The sequence below is a fragment of the Lupinus angustifolius genome, chromosome LG02 (genome assembly GCF_001865875.1).
Source record: "Lupinus angustifolius cultivar Tanjil chromosome LG02, LupAngTanjil_v1.0, whole genome shotgun sequence".
NCBI lineage: Eukaryota > Viridiplantae > Streptophyta > Magnoliopsida > Fabales > Fabaceae > Lupinus > Lupinus angustifolius.
Genome location: NC_032010.1, coordinates 1,986,903 through 2,001,428, shown reverse-complemented (window position 1 = coordinate 2,001,428; position 14,526 = coordinate 1,986,903). Strand labels below are relative to the sequence as shown.

The 14,526-nt window shown below is 33.3% G+C and overlaps 3 protein-coding genes and 1 long non-coding RNA gene across 6 annotated transcripts; 2 read left to right on the top strand and 2 right to left on the bottom strand.

The window, feature by feature from the left end:
• On the top strand, positions 967–3,936 carry LOC109331952 (L-cysteine desulfhydrase). Of its 2 annotated transcripts, none has more exons than XM_019566779.1 (2): positions 967–2,381; positions 3,594–3,936. In XM_019566779.1, the coding sequence occupies exon 1, from the start codon at positions 998–1,000 to the stop codon at positions 2,366–2,368; it is 1,371 nt and encodes a 456-aa protein (XP_019422324.1). In that variant the 5' UTR covers positions 967–997; the 3' UTR covers positions 2,369–2,381; positions 3,594–3,936. The 2 variants fall into 2 exon arrangements, with proteins under 2 accessions (XP_019422324.1, XP_019422317.1); XM_019566772.1 differs by having other exon boundaries at positions 967–2,383; positions 3,597–3,926.
• LOC109331874 (pectinesterase-like) lies at positions 5,165–7,872 on the bottom strand. Its single transcript, XM_019566644.1, has 3 exons — positions 7,261–7,872; positions 6,546–7,010; positions 5,165–6,160 (listed from the first exon to the last, which is right to left on the bottom strand). The coding sequence occupies exons 1-3, from the start codon at positions 7,805–7,807 to the stop codon at positions 5,466–5,468; spliced, it is 1,707 nt and encodes a 568-aa protein (XP_019422189.1). The 5' UTR covers positions 7,808–7,872; the 3' UTR covers positions 5,165–5,465.
• LOC109331921 (chaperone protein DnaJ) lies at positions 10,731–13,844 on the top strand. Of its 2 annotated transcripts, none has more exons than XM_019566723.1 (6): positions 10,731–10,932; positions 11,205–11,297; positions 12,183–12,213; positions 13,147–13,197; positions 13,296–13,428; positions 13,534–13,844. In XM_019566723.1, the coding sequence occupies exons 1-6, from the start codon at positions 10,867–10,869 to the stop codon at positions 13,586–13,588; spliced, it is 429 nt and encodes a 142-aa protein (XP_019422268.1). In that variant the 5' UTR covers positions 10,731–10,866; the 3' UTR covers positions 13,589–13,844. The 2 variants fall into 2 exon arrangements, with proteins under 2 accessions (XP_019422268.1, XP_019422276.1); XM_019566731.1 differs by having other exon boundaries at positions 10,734–10,932; positions 13,171–13,197.
• On the bottom strand, positions 11,372–11,933 carry LOC109331934. Its single transcript, XR_002105860.1, has 2 exons — positions 11,488–11,933; positions 11,372–11,436 (listed from the first exon to the last, which is right to left on the bottom strand). It is a non-coding gene; the product is annotated as an uncharacterized LOC109331934 (long non-coding RNA).

Below are 14,526 nucleotides of genomic sequence, written 5' to 3'. Positions count from 1 at the left end.
GTATTTATTGATTTCCCACGTTTGAAAATCATAACCAAGTAAATGAAACGACTAATTTCAAAAAAAATGATTTTTTTTAAAAAGGTAGACATAAAAAATGTCTTTTGTGTCACATTCTTCCTTCATATTAGCTCCAAAAACACTTATTTTAGCATCTTAAGAATTTCGTAGGTATTATATTAGGAATTAATATAATAAGAGTGGATGAGGAGGGAAAAATATAAGTGATGTCGATAATTTTTTTAAAAAGTTATTGACAAAAATGACATCCTTTTTATTACTGCGTTACAAATATTCACGTATATAAAAATTATGATAAGTTAACTATTCCATTATCGTTAATAGAAACAGAAATTATTTATACCAAAATAGTTTTGCTTTTCCCTCTCAAATTGATCAAATATCATCATATGCAATAATGTTACACTTAAAATTATTATTGATGGTATTGAGTTGAGTATACAAAAATAATATAATAAATCTAAGTTACATAATATAATAAATCTAAAATGTTGATTGAGTGCAATGCAGATTACAATTTCAGAAAAAATAAGTTCTAAAAGAATGAAATATATACTATTTTATTTAGTTTTAGAAATATTTTTATTGAAAAATGATAAAATATAACAGATATCATAATTTCATTTATAAGAAAAGATAACTTATCTTCTTATATTAAAAAATATTTTATTATCTTAAATTGATTGAAACCAATTTAACCCAAACCTAAATTTTATAAAGATCCAATGCTTGGCAGAGAGAGAATGAAAAAAGGGTGATAAAGTAGGGTACGGCGCACGTGCAGGAGAGTACGATGTACAACAATCTTAAACCTTAAACCCATTTAAATACATTTTTTTAATATCAGAATAACTAAATCCCCAAACGGATAATTGGGCAACGAATAACGACACAATCATTCTTCTTCTTTTCATTTTCTTCCTCAAACCACTCACTCACTCACTCTTTTTTTTCTTCTATCCCTTTTTCACTAACCATGAACCACGATGACCCTCGAAACGGTGTCGTCTCCGACAACAATAACAATAATAACCACCACACATCAAAAAAACCAAAACTAACCCGACCCATTTCAGAACCCGAAATCCGTAACGAATTCTCACACCACCAACACGGTATTGCCCGAATCAATAACGGAAGCTTCTGTAGTTGCCCCCGTTCCGTTCTAACTGCTCATAACAATTGGCTTCTCCGTTTTCTCCAACAACCTGATGATTTCTACTTCAACACGCTCCGAACTGGCATCTTACACTCACGCGCTCTCATCAAAACCCTAATCAACGCTGACGCCATTGACGACGTTTCTCTTGTTGACAACGCCACCACCGCCGCCGCTGTCGTTTTACAACACGTTGGTCGCCGCTTCGGTCGCGGCGAGTTTCGGAGAAACGATTCTGTTATCATCTTTCACTGTGCTTACCAAGCGGTTAAGAAATCGATTCAGGCTTATGTTACTTCGGTTGGTGGTTCGGTTATTGAGGTGCGGTTACCGTTTCCGGTTCGGTGTAATGAGGAGATAATAGAGGAATTTAGGAAGGGGTTAGAGAGAGGGAGAGAGAATGGAGGTAGGGTTAGGTTAGCGATTCTTGATCACATTACTTCGATGCCTTCGGTTGTTGTTCCTGTGAAAGAGTTGATTCAGATTTGTAGAGAGAATGGTGTGGAACAGGTTTTTGTTGATGGTGCTCATGCTATTGGAAGTTTGAGGATTGATGTGAATGAGATCGGGGCTGATTTTTATGTCAGTAATTTGTATAAGTGGTTCTTTTCGCCGCCTTCGGTCGCGTTTTTGTATTGTAGGGATTCGAGGAGTTTGCGTGATGTGCATCATCCTGTTGTTTCACATGAGTATGGGAATGGGTTGCCGGTTGAGAGTGCTTGGGTTGGTGCTAGGGACTATAGCCCGCAACTTGTTGTGCCAGCTATTTTTGATTTCGTGGATAGGTTTGAGGGTGGAATTGAGGGGATTATGAAGAGGAACCATGATGAGGTTGTTAAAATGGGTACCATGTTGGCTGAGTCTTGGGGGACTAATCTTGGGTCGCCTCCGGAGATGTGTGCCAGCATGATTATGGTGGGATTGCCTTCTAGGATCGGTGTGACGAGTGATGATGATGCGTTGAGGTTAAGGTCGCATTTGAGGGGGTATCATGGTGTTGAGGTTCCTGTATATTACCAGGGAGTGAGAGATGGTGATGTGGATCCTAGAGACAAAGATGGTTATATAACTGGTTATGTTCGGATTTCTCATCAAGTTTATAACGCTGTTGAGGATTATCTCAAGCTTAAGAATGCAATAAATCAGCTTCTCGGGGAAGGAAAAACTTGCAACATGCTTCCTAAGTAGAGAAAAGAAAAGAGTATGTGCTTTCTTCACTGTGATGCTTATCTGATGATTAATGTTTCTTTGAATTGTCTTTAGAATTTCTTAAATGGCATTTATGCTCTTAGTTGCTTTTTGATTTAACATCCTAGTTCACTTACTATATTGACTCTGATCTCTATGATGTCTATAATTGATTCTACATAGAATGCAGGGAAATGGTGTGGGTTATAAGTATATTATTTACTTATGATCCAATTAAGTATAAAAATATGATTGAATTAACTGTAGAATGCCAAATTATAGGTGGATTTTCTAGAACGAGTTCATGCTTCAATCTGAGCGTAGACCATTTTACAATCTCACAAATAGTTTAGAATTTAGATTATTTTTGGGCATATGACTCAAATCTCCATCATTTATTGCTATCCTCAATCTATCGAACTCTTGTGCGTGGAAATCAGATTTGATTTTTAGTGCTCTGATCTACACTTCTAAAAAATTCTCACTATTGAGATAGCAAAACTGCTGCTGTCAAGTGGTGAAATGATAAATTCTGTGAGTTTCATGCCAAAAGTAGTGCTCTAATCAACATAAGTAGGAAAACTATGTGGTCAATGTTGAGTTTTATGAGTAACTATAATTGGGTGTTAGCGTCTGAGATACTTAGATTAGTTATCCAGTTTCTTGGAAAAGTTGATATAGGTGTGTAGAAAATGTTGTAGGATTGTTTATTCCTATCCATCACTTAAAACTGTAGAAATGTGGGTTTTAATTGCTATATATGATGATTGTGAGTTTATAAAGCTACTGTTAACTGGATGGTAAATGCTCAACATATTGGTTTTTGCTAGAGGTTCTGAGTTTCCAAATCAGTTTAGACTTTAGACAGTGGATATTTTGCGGAATTCGTTTGTCCATTCATGTTTTCCATTTCTACCCTAAATCATGGCCTCAAATTAGTTTAGACAGTGGATATTTTGCAAGCCTTGCCTATGTGAAGCTTTGGGATAGAGTCAACTACAAATCTTAGGGGAAAGGGATGGATTGAGTGGAGATGGTTCATATGGTCATATCATATATTATTAAAAAGTTAAAAACATAAAGTGTTTATGATGCTTCAGTGAGTAAAATCTATGTTCATGGCTGAGGTATCACATGACATGATGCAGAATCGGTTTATCTTTAAATCCTTGAGTTTTCTTTATCATGAGCAGACAGTTGAGTCTTTGTGCTTTGGATTTGACAGGTAACTAAAAATGATGAAGAATAAAAGGGGATCTTTCAGGATACCGTGGTTGAGCTAGGTAGAGATTCTGACATTTAGATCGCGGAATCAACTGTTGAGACAGCTGATGTTTGAGGCATTGTTTTCCTCTGGCTATTGAAAGACGAGCATATTACATATCAATGTTCTGTAGTTTTTCAAATTAGCTTCAACTGAGTTTTGTTTTTTTTGTTTGTTACCCACCGAACAGTTCATGGCATGTGGTTTGTACCTTTTTATATTGAGGGATGCATCTTGATAAGTTTATACAACAATAACCAAGCTTAATGCGACTATATGGATCAACTACATGGATTGAACGACATTATAATACTCTATCATATCTTAATCTTCGTGTGGTGCAGATAGCCACAAATCGATGCCAATTTTGTAACCAAAGGGCCATGTTTGTCAATGTGTTTGGGTACTAATTTATTTGATCACTGTTTCACCTCACTGGTTTTGCATCATTTCCTGTTGCTGGGTTATATAGATGGCCATGTTATTAGGCTCCAAAGCTGCCAGCTTATTTAAGGCCTGTTAGTTTAAACTTGTTATAAAGTGATTTTCCATATAACTATTTAGTAACAGTTAACCAAACAAGTATATAATTTTTTGTATTGAAAAAAAGGTTTTCTACAATAAGCAGCCTTTAGATAATTACTAAAACATGTTTATGCTCTTTGCCATTCTCAGACCCCATATAAGCTCAGTGCCTTACATACTAGATCGCTATATGGATTACATTCTCAGGTGGTACATACAAGTTCATTTAAAGTTATGGTTTTGGTCTTATGAGCTTATGATGAAAACATCATAAAATGAATAGGTAAGTTAAAGCATGTTGTGTCCATTTGTTCATATAAAACTCTAGTCAACTACAGACAGCAGTAGTTAAAGATTTAAAGGTATATTCATTGATTAGTGACAGGTATACATGGTTGAATTGTTGATCAAGGCAAGAGAAAAAAAAGTCCAAGAAAATGAAATGGGTTATTTATCAACTTAGTATCAAAGTCAAATGTTATTCTTAAGATGATAGTAATGCTGGTATGACAGATCAAACTAAAATCAATTTTTTTATTATCTAATGACAGATTTAAATGCCAGCAAATTGGTGGTTGAGGATTCCTTCTCAAGTTAATAATTTTAACAAAACTAGGCCAGGACATCGACATGGCCAAAAATGTGGACAAGACTACACTAAAACCAAATAATTGAAATTAAACAAAATTATTCTGTAAATTACTCATGACAAATATGGTTCTAACTTCTACTATGGTAGAGACCATGACTGTAGGGATCCACAACTAGGACATGGTGGTAACTGGAAGCCATGGACACTTTTGGGACAGTGGTTTATAAGTTTTTAGAATTTGTTTACAAGTTGACTTTTGAACGACAGTAAAGAGAATAAGAATATTTCAAAATTATGGAATACATTTGTGATATACTTTCACACATTCTCTTTCCTTTTTTTTTTCAAAACCAACTTATAGAACATGATATACATGTATTGATATCCATTCACAGATAGTATCTATACATCATTATAGATAAAAATAAAAAATTCTTATTGATTGAATGTGGGGGATTATACAAAACTATATCACCACTAATATTCCACTTCCCTCATTAATTATATGAGTGAATAGTAATAGTGGAAGAGATGGAGAAATCAATGTAAACTGATGATTACATTTCTAATTCACACCCACAAAAAACATGTCAACAATTTCCAAGGACTCCATCTTCAGCAACTCTTTGAGAACTAGTTTTTTTCCCTTTCTTTCTTAGTAGATCAGTAGAAAAATGCATGTGCCTTTAACAATCTTCTCAATAACTAGTTATTCTTCATTGCTTGGTGAAGGAACCATCAAAAGGAATACCAGTTGGAGGCAACCATGTACTAGCTTGAATCCAATTTTCAGCTATGAACCTTTCAGCTTCTTGCTTATTGATTTGTCCCTTAGCAAACTTGGCCCTTCCAAGAGTATTTGCACCAGGTCCAGTGTTACCAAACTCAGCAAAGTAAGAGAATTGTGTGTTGGGTTCAGGAGCCCATGGAATATAACCTTGTGGCTGGATTAGGTCACCAATAACATTCTCAATGAACACTGCCCTAGAGTATGCCTTCCATGGCCTAGCTAAATAAGTCTTAACTGTTAACCTATCAGCTTGTAATCCACTCTCTGGGAGGATCTCACAATTTTGAAGGACTATTCCTGTAGGCATGTTCTTTTGATCTGTGCCATCTGCTACTACAATGTTTGATTGGTTTGGATTTGGCTTCCTCACTATGATCTTGGAGTTTTGGATTAGGGCTGCGGCATAGCCGAAAATGAAATCAATGGTGCCAGAGATTTCGCAATTGCGATAGAACTGACGGTGAGCATGTGCATATAGACTGTCTTGGTAACCACGAATTGCGCAATCGAAGAAAGCTGAACGATCACCTTGCACGCGAAGTGCTACTGCTTGGTGGCCGATCGCACCTGCGGTGTTCTCGAATGCAACTCCCTTGGCAATGAAACCATCAGCAACGGTGGCTACATAAACAATATAATCAAATATTATCATGTTAGATATACTTCGAGATTCATTTTTTTGGTTTTCATAACATATTTAAGGTTGTCACTGTTATTTCAAAAAGTATGTCACAATCATGTGTTAGAGATTATGATTCATTATGAGTGTATGAGATGATATTAATTGACTAATCAAAATATATGCATGAAAATGATAATGACAATTATGTTACACAGTTCAAACAATAATACACATTACACATCCTAAACATCCATGCAAATAATTAATAATGAACCATCGTCCAAGGTAATGGAATAATATCTCAAATCATCAAGTAATTTATACATTTCATTCATTAACTATTAAAAGTGATTAACCATAATGAGAAAAAGAACTTGTACTTACAGAATGTGGCAGTTCTCATTGTCTTAACACCCTCATTGAAGTTTTTGCGACCTGTGATAATGGTCTTTGAAGGGCCATCACCATATAACAAAATATTTGGCTTCTTCTTATCAACAGTAATGTACTCATTATAGATACCTCCCTTAACATATATAACATATCTACCTTGGTGATCCTTTGGGTATGAGTTAATAGCATCCAAAATAGTCTTAAATTTTCCACTTCCATCCTTGGAAACTATTGCATGAGGTATAAATCCATTATTACCACCTTCAACCTTAGCAGTTAAAAGCTTACGATCAGAAGCTGATAACCATGTAGGGTACCCTTCATGATCAACCTCAAGAAGCCTTCTTGAGGCAGGTTTCAAATTCAAATTCATGTTCAATGAAGAAAGCACTTTTGAAATCCCAGATACAACATCAAGAGCCAATCCAGTAAGCTTTCCAACACTGTCCAAACTATCTGTATATACATAAATAAAATAAGAAAAATGATTTTCGACAAGTTACGATTCAATATTTTAAGTTGCGATCATGATTATGGTTATGTTATGTTTAGCGTAATAGTGGAAAATTGCATAAATATGTGGCTTATGTGATTGCGAATGTTGTTGTAATGTTGTCGAGGAGACTTCCAAAATTGCAACGTTGTGACGATAACTATGATTGTGAAGTACAACATAAAAAATGTGGTGACTTGTTAGACAAGTTACCTGCATGCAATTGTGTTTGGATCTTCTTCTCTCCATCTGTATCAAAGCCATCAAGGCAAGATTGTTGATAGGCAATTACAGCACCCAACCAATTTTTGAGTTCTGCTGAATGTGTGAGGATATCTTGAACATTTCCATCACGAACAAAAACACCTGAAGCCTCAAGTTCATGGATAGCAGATTGCAACAAATCCTTGCAATCATCAAGAGCCATTTTCAGGCTAGGGTTACTTTTTCCATGCTCAACTGTTAACCTATCACTCATGTTAAAGGCCTTAATGACACTATCCATGGTGGTTTTCACCACGGTTTCAACGTATTCCTTTGGGTTTGAAGAGTTACTAACAGGTTTGAGAACTTCATGGCATAGTTTTTTATCATCTGCATCATTACATAAAGCTGTTACAGCCTTATTGTGAGAATTCATTTGATGACCATCACTTGTAGTGTTGTTACCATTGTCTCTACTAACAATGGCAACAACACCAATAACAACACCTACCACAAGAATGAGGGAAACCGCAGAAGCGATTATTTTGCTCTTCATTGTGTTACAATCTTACCTTCCTTTGAATATATGAATAGAGAGAATCAAAGGCAGGAAATGATAATTTTCCTGCCTTAGATGTTTGTAGGTGTGGTAATGAAAAACCATGTAGCTTCCAATTATTTATAGATCATTCAAGTTTCTAAATAAAGGGAATGTAAATGAGCCATTCATTAATTTTCTCTCAAAGAGTGGAACTTATTTGTGGTTCTTGTGAACTTTACTAAAACAAATGAATGGGATATATACATTTACTATGTTAGGTCATGTTTTATATTTAGAATTATCTACAATTAGACACATTTTCTATTTATATTTTCTAGAGATTGGTAGTGAGCATTGTACGTGGGACTAACTCTCCTAATGGGCATTTTTTCCATTCACAAGACTCGAACCTGGGTTCTTGCTTAAGGAGAATCAAGCATGTATCACTTGAACCAACGCCCGTTGGTAGATTGGTAGTGAGCATATGAAAACAAGTCAAGTGGTGATTAAATTATGAAATTTAGTTTTGTTAAGAATAGTATAAATCAAGTGGTGATTAAATGGCATAATTTTGTTTTGATCTTAAATTATCTTCTTGTAATATATTTAATATTACATATAACATTATATCTAATAATGAATTTTGTATATTTTATTAATAAATATTTATATAAATCTTATGTATGTCGATATTAATCTATAATAATAAATTTATTGAATTAAAATATATGGGTTTACAATCATGATAATGACCATTAAAATGCCAATAATGAATAATTAGTATTTTTATACAAATTATTAAATACAATCCTATTTTAATATTAAAGTAGAGAGAAAATTTGATTCTTAATTTTTTATCATGACCCATTTGATCCTTACAAAAAATAAAGTCATCATGTAATAGTAGTTGAATATGATGTGATAAGAAAAAGTGAAAACAAAGCATGCAATTAATTAGAATGCCTCTAACTTTAATCCAACCATTAATATCTAAATAATTGTTAATTGTTTTACCTATATTTTTTCCCCACCTCTCTTCAACTTTCAATTATTGACAAAAGTTACATGAGAAATAAAACAAAAGCATGTTGCTATTTTGATCCCTTAACATAATTTATTTTCTCAATTATTATAACATTAATTTTATCTTCTAATTTCAGTTTTACAACTTTATTTACGTTCTCGAGATAATCTTTCCCTCAATGGATTTTTAACATCGTCTTATTGGGCATTCATGTATTCCATTGTATGCACATCACCAAAATCAAACCATCCACCAAACCTTATGAGTTTAAAATATGTGTATTGTTAGTGTAAAGTTTTTTACACTTATAATATATCATTCATCTTTAGTTTAGATTACTTTTATTTGATAGTCAATGATGACTAATATATGAATAGTACCGGTAAGGATTCTTTCCATTAATGGAGAGGTAAGTGCATATTTTTCACTTGTTTTTAATGGCAAAAATGTGATTTCATTGTAATCAAAAGAATATATGTGTAATTTGAAGTTGCATTTCTCTTTACCTTTTAAAGCATTTGTCTCTCCATTAATAAAGAGAATCCTAACTCGAATGATATGGATGAGTTGACAATATAAAAAACAATTTCACTATAAATATATACATATTAAATTCAACTTTCATTATACAACACCATAATACTCCCACAAAGGAAATGCATTTGGTTCGCATGTTGAATGATGGAATGTACAAAAAGTTGTTAAAATTCTCATCAACTCGTCACTAACATCCCATACTTCATTTGTATAAAATTTGTCTCTTGTTTTTTTATTTTTCATCATCTAACTTATATGATTATGTAAGAATGGTCTTAATGTAAATATACCTAATAAAAGTCTAATAACTTACGCAATAACAACTTTATCTTCAAGAAAATGACATTGTGTTGAACACTAATGCATAATTCATTTTTTTATTTTCTAATTTACAATTTATCTAATAATAATCTAATTAATTCACACGAAATGGTGAGGTTCATCATGTGATATTTTTTTATTCATACAAATAAAAATGGGTTCTCATTAAAGAACTATTTAATTTTCATTAATTGGTTATTTAAAATAATTCTTTTACTGGTTAAAAATATTTTTATAAATGTCTAATTTTATTTAATATTTTTTAGTAATACCAAAGGTAATCCTTCACCTTATAAGTAAAGAAGTTCATTGTTTTTTCAAATAAGTGTCGCTTATAGGGATTGAACTCTTAACATTTTGGTCTCTCCGGAGATTTAGTAGGACATACTTTATATTACTAAACAAATATTTTATTAGTAATTTTATTTAATACAATAAAATGAGATGATTAAGAACCAAAAATGTAATTTATGAATCTGGGTATTATATGAGAATGGAACGTTTAATAAAAGTGCACATAAAAAGGGCAAAATTTTGCACAAATGAGAAAAATAATGGACCAAAGTTAAATATTATAATTTTGAGTGTCATATAACGGTGACAAATATATTGCCATGGACAATATCCGAAGCATCATTAAGATTTCATGTACGTTTATTAAACGTAGAAAATTATATTAAATTGTAAGACCGAAAAAAAATGTATGTACCAACTAAATTATATATAAAAAAAGAATTTATATACTATTATTATATTATTTATGTTTAATTATCATTGAACTCTTTAAAAAGAATTAATATAAATAAATGATAGATAATAATATTAAGTGCATATACAAATTATTAAGTATTACACTCAAATTCAAGAGGAAAACAACACCAACCAACAAGTGTTGGTATCAAATGATACATATTTGATTTTTGGTTTCTTTAAACAAAGTTTTGGGTTCAAATCTTGTGGATAAAAAAGTACCTACGAAAAGATTAGTTATACATAACTGTGGATGTTCCCGACTACAGAATGAAATACGTGGTAAAACAAGAAAAATTGATAGAGGAAAGTGTTTGTAACGAAAACGTGTATGATCTAATATGAATGAAGTTACCCACTTTGGCTGTGCAATCTGAAACCATTATCTATAAATTGGAAATGGTATCACTCAGTCTATCTCTTTACTCACACCTCTTCTGAAATGGATGTGAATGAGGCCAGAATCTTGCTGGGTTTTCCACCCAATTCACATCCAACTCCTTCCCAGGTTTTATTTTTATCAATTACACCATTAGGGTTTTTCATTCTTTCAATTACATTTTTCCCCAAATTCATAAATTCAATCCCTTTATTAACTCAATTTCAGTTTTTGAGCCTGACCCATTTTTTATTATTAGCTCTTAGCTTCGGTTCCATATATAATTCCAAGTGGGTTGATTAATTGGTTTAAGTTGATGAGTTCTTAATGTTGCAAAGGAATGAACTTTATACTGTGTTCCTTTTTGTTTGTGACAATTTTGACTGTTTCTTTTTGTTTAGGTGAAATCAGCTTATAAGAAGAAGGTGTGGGAATCTCACCCTGACCTATTTCCTTCTCAGGAAAAGCCTCTTGCTGAATCTAGGTTTAAATTGGTGAGCAATTCAGTTAATTTCTTAAAATATTGGCAAGCTTTTCCTTTCATGTTTTATTTTTGGAATTATTTTATTAAACAGTAAACAAGATTATGGCATCACCAGATTGATCATTGAAGGGTTTGACACTAATTAAGTCCTTGAAAGAATTAAAGCACCCTTAAATTGTCATTTTTTTGTTACCGAAGACCTTGTAAGGATCGATGTGGTGACATTTTAAATCTTTTAATAACTTAACTAATGACAAAAACTTTCAATGATCTTCCGAGACACCATAATATTTCGAGGATTAAATTGAGGGTTTACTCCTTTTATAACTAATAGCTGTGACTAGTGACTGTGAGGGTGGGGCACTTGATTTGTAGTTGGACTATACAGTAAAACATTTGTCATAAGCTAGTGGTTTAGTGTGTTTCTTTAAAAAAACTTGCTCATTATAGAGTAATACATGAGTATGTTATTATTTTGAGAAATAAATCTTGATAACGTCCCCATGCATCTAGCCACCTGTGTCATGAATGAAGATGTGATCATCTATCATTTTAGAGATTTATGGCAAGGCAATAAACGGCATATTATATGATTTTAAGTGGGGGAGAAGGAGTTTTCTTTAAAACATGCAGATGACGTTTACCCCTTAAATGAAGGAACAAATTAACATTAGTTTAGTAGATTCGCTTTTCCTCTGGTTACTCTCTATTTCCTCCACCCCTTTATTTCTCGGGCATTGGCAAGGGTCATTAGTGTCTGGCTTTGATATTATGTTTTGCTAAATTGGGCTAAGAATTGGTTTTCTTAAAGAGGGAGTGGCATTTCCTTTTGCCATTAATATATTTCCCGACTGTTAGATGGAATGGCTAACTGAACTATTCTGTTTTGTTGCAGATTTCAGAAGCTTATGTGTGTCTGCTGCCTGGTAAGTGGTAACTCTCCAGACCCATTTCACTCAAATAATGAATATTTGAAAATGTCAAACTCCTGAAAAGACAACCTACTTTTATAAAGAAACAAATGCAGATGCATTGTTTAATAAGCAAGCCATTTTAATTCTAATGTTATCCCCCCGGTTTTTGTATTGAATGCTAAAGCATGTATAAACTCCTCACCACCACCAAAGATGAAGAATCTATTTTTTCAGATTTTACTTCAATTTATAATTTTGCACTAATAGCATCCTGAGGTTGTTTATGTTCAAAATTGGTGTATTGTTTGAGTAGAAGTCCAGATCATGAGAAAAAGAACTACGAATAACCTCCATTTTATAATTTTAGCTTGTGTCCTGAACATTCTGGGAATGATAAGCATTTGTAGGCATTCATGCCAGAATTTCTACCATAAGTGTGCATTAATATGCAGTAGCTGACCAAGAAACAAATATGATTATGTATATTTTTCCATATAAATTGTTATTTTGCTGTCTCCCTACCAGACTCTTAATTTGCATGAAATCTTTAAGGGTCTGTTTGCAAGTTGGGTTTTGTAGGGGAATGAAGGGAAATAGAAGGCTTCAAAGCTATCTCATAAGTCTATTTCATGGCTCTCAAGCCTTTCCTTTCCATTATTTTCTCTTTAAAACTCAACTCGTAACCGGACCCTAAGTTGTTTTCGTAGTACTTTGGAAATTGAAATTAGTACCATCTGTTCCTAGTGCCGGAGAAGATTGTCTTCTGGTTGTAAACTCATTGGGAAAATTCATTATTTAGAGAAGTCACAATCATCCTGAACAATGAGAATGCTAATTTCCCTCCCCTGAAAGTATCTTGATTCTTGAGCTTGTCCTAGTATGTATAGGGTTTTAACAAAAATAAGAACTACATTTGTTTTAATTTGTGCTGCCACCTCTTTTAAGTACTGAACAAAATTCCTAATATAGGTGGGAACGGAGGCGCTTCAAGTTCAGGTAAATTCCTCTTTCTGAATCCTGATGGTGCATCATTTTGAAACTTTCTTCTTTCAGTTTTTGTTTTCCTTTAAATGTGGCATAATTATTTGTTTCAGTTGGATATTCACGAGTCGTTAGAACTGGAGTTCCTAGGACTCAAGGAGGAAGAAAGCATCATGCAATGGTTAAAGTTCCTTTCATTTTAATCATTCTTGGAACATTTGCACTTGGAGGGCTTAATGCTTCAAGGTACAACCAATCTTATGGATGATTCTCTTTCATATTTTGTGAAATGTACAAATAAACTATGTTGTTCATTGACACAATGAGAACCTTTCTGCTAATGTCCTGCAGGGCTTACAAAAAACAAAAGGAGGAATACCCTTCACACAATCCATTTCTTCCCTGATCGAGCAATATGACATTGTTCGATGTTTGTAGCCGATCCCACCTAGTGAGATAAAGGTTTGGTTGTTGTATCACTGTCTCAAGATGGAATCAAGCCAATAGCTTGATATGTGTTTCATTCATGTAATAGCATTGTTGTAATTGGTGTAAAATATTAGCATATATATCTAAAGGTAAGTTACCTCTGAAAGCAAGTGAAATTAAATCAATAAAAGTTGTGATTTTCATAGATTGTTATTTGTAATCCATCTTGATTAGATATGGAAATTGATTCTTTGAGGGTATTCTATTTGACTTAGTGCAGGGTTAATAAAGTTTGTTTCTTTTTCTTCTCACAGATGAAGAATTATTCTATAAAGTTTTAACTAATTAAAATGAAGTTAGTCTTCTCTAGCAAGGATTTTGCATGTATGATGAATATTTAGGGAACGGTCAATTTGCCTTATTTATTGAGTCATGACATGTAAAATTCAAATATTCTCTCATTTCTCATACAATTCTCCAATTACCATCAAATGATGTAAGACCCTGCTAGATCTTAGGATGGCCAAAAGGTAAGAGTTCGATTCATAGGAGTGACACTTGTTGGGAGGGGCAGCCACAAACCCCGAAAGTGATTAGTTCTTTACCCAAAAAGTTAGAGGATACCCTTAGTAGTACAAAAAACACTTGGCCGCAAATGAAAAGCGGGTGTTGTTATACCCATTTCGTATTTTTAAATTGTTTGGTGCATGGATGCTTTAAAATTCGATGCACCAAAATTGAAAATTCCAATCTTACTTTCATCCCTTACATCCAACCCCACCCTACTTCCGATCCCGTTCCATCAAAGGTTTTATACCATGTGCTTGTTGGTAAACAATATCAAGGATCTCAATTAGAAAGCTCACACCCCTTGTCAATGAGTCTGAGGATTCAAAGATGAGATAGATAATGAGT